The 5,610-nt window shown below is 36.4% G+C and overlaps 1 protein-coding gene across 1 annotated transcript; it reads right to left on the bottom strand.

The window, feature by feature from the left end:
• Positions 1–4,247: 4,247 nt before the first annotated feature.
• Positions 4,248–5,315, bottom strand: LOC132141882 (2-oxoglutarate receptor 1-like). Its single transcript, XM_059551537.1, has one exon. It carries the CDS (start codon positions 5,305–5,307, stop codon positions 4,285–4,287), a length of 1,023 nt encoding a protein of 340 aa, XP_059407520.1. The 5' UTR covers positions 5,308–5,315; the 3' UTR covers positions 4,248–4,284.
• Between the last annotated feature and the right edge of the window lie 295 nt (positions 5,316–5,610).

Below are 5,610 nucleotides of genomic sequence, written 5' to 3'. Positions count from 1 at the left end.
TAAAGGAAAAATCCATGATCATTATAATATATGACTGGGTTTCTAACAATACAAAGCTAAATGCAAATGGGTGAAGTGTCCCTTTCATAAAGTTATGCACCTCCTCTTCCTGGCGAGTCTTACAGTCCCCATATGTGTGTATTCTGGTGGAATTGGTCTTGATACGATAGAGAACATGGGGTTACATTGTAACCTGAGAGACTATCACTCCACCGCACTGTTGCTCAGAGACAGATTCATTTAGAGGAAGTAATGCGCTATGATTTTCCCTTATAAACAGGTGAGTATGATCAGTACATGGGCATAATTAATGTTTTACAGATAATCCATGTCACATGCCACGGCTGATGTAATAATTCCCCATACGTATGTATTTTGGTGGAGAGATAGTCTCTAACTCAGAGAACCAATGTGACCCCACAATTAAAAAAAAAAAAAACATCTGCCTTATAAGGTGTGAATTGCGAGGTGTGAACTCTTGATAATGAACACACCCACATTTTCTTCTCAATAAGGTTTGGCGGAGATTCACATTTTCTCTTCCTTTACTGTAAAACAATGCATCTAATCAAATATTAGAAGGAAGCTGGTGCTGTTATTCCAGACATGCCTTTTTCTGATGAATCTGAATAACCAGTTACTCCTTTCCAGAGATGTATAGTAACGAAGTAGAACTACTTCACTACTGTACTTAAGTACTAAAAGGCGGTATCTGTACTTTATACTAGAGTATTATTTTTTTCTCCTACTTCCACTTTTACTTCAGTACATATTTTCGATGAGTTTAATACTTTTACTCCGATATTTTTTTTATGTGCTGCATCGTTACTCGTTACAATTATAAAAATGTTACGAATCATTCCATTACAATCCCACATTACCACTGCCAGAACTGTAGATGGCAGGTTTGATGAAGCTGGCACATCATTGAGCGAATCAAGCGATTAAGAAGACTACGCGTGCTGACTGAACTGCTGTGAAGAGAGAGATGAACACAGAGCCGAGCCAGATAATGACTCGTTCACGAGTCAAGAACCGGTTGCATCGGTTTTCGGATCACCAGTAGTTCTTTCTGAAAGTTCGATTCAATAAACCAGTTGAAGAAAACAGTTCACCGGTTCTTTTGCGCTCTACGTAATGGCGTCATTGGCGTTGACTGCAAGCCTTCGGTTTACCTGGGCTCATAACATTAGCACAGAATCAGTTCAGAATCAATCACCAAAAGAATCAGTTCGGTTCAGACGCTCTGTGTGTCGGTTTGCTTTCACGCTGAATCACACATGCGCAGTATCATCAGCTCCTCGGTTCTCGAATTGTACACGTCTGACAGAAACGGTTCTTGACCACTGATCTATAATATAAGTTATATATATAGATCAGTGTTCTTGACTCGTGAACGAGTCAGTCTGTTGTTCGTTATCTGGCTCGGTGTTCATCTTCAGTTCTCTCTTCACATCAGTTCAGTCAGTGTACTGTTTGAGTAAATGAATTACTCCGGGATATTGGTTTGTTTTAACTCAGAGGGAGTGTCCGCCACATTAAACAAGTTAACAGCTTAAGTCATTTGTGGATTAATGCGTATTGGAGATGCAAACAGTTTAAAACGATTCAGTTCGATTTGGTGAATTGTTTCAAAAAGATCCGGTTACATCGAATGATTCGTTCGCGAACCGGACATCACAAACTGCTTTGTTTTTAACTGTCTTACAACAGACACGGAAGAGAAGACAATGCTGAATAAAGTCAAAGTTTTTGCTATTTTTGGACCAAAATGTATTTTCGATGCTTCAAAAAATTCTAACTGACCCTCTGATGTCACATGGACTACTTTGATAATGTTTTTCTTACCTTTCTGGACATGGACAGTATACCGTACACACAGCTTCAATGGAGGGACTGAGAGCTCTCGGACTAAATCTAAAATATCTTAAACTGTGTTCCAAAAATAAACGGAGGTCTTACGGGTTTGAAACAACATGAGGGTAAGTTATTAATGACATAATTTTGCAAATTGGGTGAACTAACCCTTTAATCTGTTTGTTGTTTACAAAAAGTTACAGTCAAAGGAATTGTGATTGTCCTTTAGGTTAATCATTTGAAATAGTAAAAACAATATGTTCAAACTTTTGACTACTTTCTTTAATAACTACATAACACAATACTTGTACTTTTACTTTCAGTACTTGAGTAGTAAATTTTCAAATAGACTACTTGCAATACTTAAGTACAAAAAATGTTGAATACTTTAGTACTTCTACTTAAGTGTGGAGCTTAAAGAGCACTTCAACTTCTACTCAAGTCATTTTTTTGATAGAGCACTTGTACTTTTACTCAAGTCTGGGTCTCTAGTACTTTATACATCTCTGCTCCTTTCAGACCTACATAAAGGCATATTATGTTCAACAAAGACTATCAACTGAGCAACTGAAGGCAATAATGTTCTGACTAAAATAGCACTCTGTGAAGTCAGTTGTGCAATACACTTATTATTCAAACTAGTTTCAATGTTTTATCAGTTACCAATGATTTTGAATGAACTGTACATAGCAAAAGTCAAACAAATTTCATTTTCTTTTATTGTTTTTATTTTTATTATAACATATCATCATCATAAGTCAAGGTTTATGAGTAAAAGCACACAATGTATCAAAACAGACATACAGCTGCCACAAACACATAGACCATAAGTGTAGAAGAGCAATGCAATAAAAATGTTATATGGAACATATCTTTTCATATTTGTTTACATCATGGCCATTTATGACTATAGTGGCGCCCTACATCCTGGTGCCAGGATTGTTTGTTTTGCAGTGGAATTGGTTTACATGCACATTTATGTTTCTACATTTGGCAGACACTTTTATTCAAAGTGACTTGAATTGCATTCAATATGTACATTTAATGAATTCATAGGACCATTCTGTTGAACAACAATGTGAAACATTTTTTTAATATTGTACAGTGTATTAAGCCACTTGAGGCTGTGCATTCAGGTGATTTATTACAATGAAACAGGTTTTAGGCTAGGCCTGGTGCTTAAGAACACCCTTAATAATGGAAAAGGCATTGCAGCATTTGTTTTTGTTTCTTTTTGCTTATACACATATACAGTGTGTGTGTGTGTATATATATATATATATATATATATATATATATATATATATATATATATATGTATATATATATATATATGAATTAACATGAAAGAATATATTTAGATTTTTTTTATTAGCTTTCATTATATAAATACATTTGAATAAAATTACAAAAACTGAAAGATATTTTAATGTTTTAACTTTGTTAGAATTTTTCTTCTAATATTTAGATTTTATTTACCCAACACCCCCCCCCCAGATAAAAAATAAATAAATAAAATAATTAATTGTAAAAAACTGCATATACATCTGATGCATTTTTGTCTTGTCCTCGTTATTGTTGAGAAATCCTAATTCTAAGATAAAAGATTATTGTATGATGATCGGTAAATTAGGTGTAGCCTACCAAACAATCACTAAGCAAAGAATAATTAAATATCTAGCTTAGGGGTGTGCGATATTGACAAATGTCTCTACATTTTCTGGATAATCAGACAATATTTTGCTGAGTGTGTTGCAGTGACATTAAGATTAATTCAATTAATCTTTTACAACAAATGTAAAATGACTTTTAATCTTTATGGGCATTTTTTACCTTTGTTAAGTGTATAAAATTCTTACATTTTATCAATAGTAATTTGGGGCTATTATTGAACCCCTCTTTTAAACGGTGCTGTAGCAAAAAAAAAAAAATTAAGTTTATATCACATTTGTGATTTTTGTGAAAAAAAATTGCATTTTTCCTGTGATTATAGATTCACTATATGAAAGGATATAAACATATTCTGCCTCCATATCTTGAAATTTGGGAGCATTCCAAATGCATTTTATTAGACTGAATCATACAGTGAAAGAACACACTCTAAATGAGCATTCAGTCTAACTAGTGATGAAACACTCATATAATCAATGAAGCTGTGCATACATGGTATGATATTAAAATGAATCTCTAACTTACATTGTATGTACAGTATATCTGCACTTTGCTGCTTATGATGAGGGAATTTGCGAGTTTCAGTCTCAACAAAACTCTGGGGTTTCAGCGATGACTAATCTGAACACCTTTAATTGGCTTCTGCATTACTAAGCTATATATATATATATACATTTTTGGGGGGTCCTTAATGCTAATGGGAGGTCTGGGACCAATTCGAACACTTGTTTAGTGTATATTTCACCAGCAGAAGTCTCAGCTGCTTTGCTCATATGTGATGTTGGTTGCAGGTTTGCTGATCAGAGCCACTTTAATGACCCCCTTAGTCTTCGAATTGAGCAGATCACATTTGAACATTTCCATGAAGGCTTGCTTAAAACAATCCCCCGACAACGTGTAGAGCAGAAGGTTGAAAATGATGTTGAGTACAGCGATCGGCCTTGAGATAATATAGACAACATGAACCCAGCGATTCAGCATGCAGTTGCTTTCTGGAGTTTGATTGGTGTAAATCCTCAAAGCTCGTAGAACATGATAAGGAAAAAAGCACACAATGAAGCACGTCAAAATCATCACAATGAGTCGCCTTGCTCGAACCCGTTTGGTGCTTCCCATATGAGGACCCTCCTTTAGTTCTTCTATGATGCGCCAATAGCAAAGACAGACCACAACTAGAGGAACCAAATATCCAACTACTGTCAACAACCAACTATATGGCAAGATGATTTTTGGATTGTTACTCGCGAAATCCAAGCAGTAAGTTTTGTTGTTGTTCTCCACCGTGCCAAAATGTTTAAAAAACGGACTTATTTCTGCAACCGCCACAGCCCAACACAGGATGCAAGCCAACGTGCCCCAACGCTTCTGCTTGATGCTGTGTCCATGTGACGGGTGCACAACCGCCACGTACCGAAAAATGGCCATACAGGTTAGGAAGAGGATGCTGCCATAGAGGTTGAAGTGGAAGATTAAGCGTGTGAAGCGACACATGATGTTTCCCAGCGTCCACGAGTCATCAAGCACGTAGTAGTAGGACAAGAAGGGCAAGGAGATCATGAAAAGGAGGTCAGTGATGATGAGGTTCACCATGATGATGGTGCTGCTCTTCCAGGGACGAACTTTGACCGTGTAGACCAGCAGAGCAGTGATGTTACCCACAACACCTACAATAAATATTAAGCTGTACATGGTGGGGAGATAGTAGCGTTTCACAAGATCGTCCACGTTGGTGCAGTTGTCAAGTGAAGTGTTTCTCGAGCCATAGTAAAGGTTGCTCATGGTTGTTCCTGCTGCAGGAATGAAGAAAAAAGTATTAGAAAGCACACATGCAAAGTCTAAAAATGTCTAACTGATGGGAGTTTAGATACTCGTCTTGTTTTCTGCTTTGCTTTAATCTCTGACATGAATTCCTGGGATTTTAGGCACGACCTGGTTTGGTTTGCTATACCTGATTTCACACAATAACCCCATTAAAGTCATTGACACACTTCAAACACTGTAGTCTGCGTGCAATCTCTGTTTATTCGGTAAATGTCAACACTTGTGAAATTCCAAGATGGATCTGTTCCAGTTGAATATTTA

Source organism: Carassius carassius, chromosome 6 (assembly GCF_963082965.1).
Source record: "Carassius carassius chromosome 6, fCarCar2.1, whole genome shotgun sequence".
In the NCBI taxonomy this organism is placed as follows: Eukaryota; Metazoa; Chordata; class Actinopteri; order Cypriniformes; family Cyprinidae; genus Carassius; species Carassius carassius.
The sequence above is the reverse complement of the archived record's forward strand: the minus strand, read 5'-3'. Positions and strand labels throughout refer to the sequence as shown.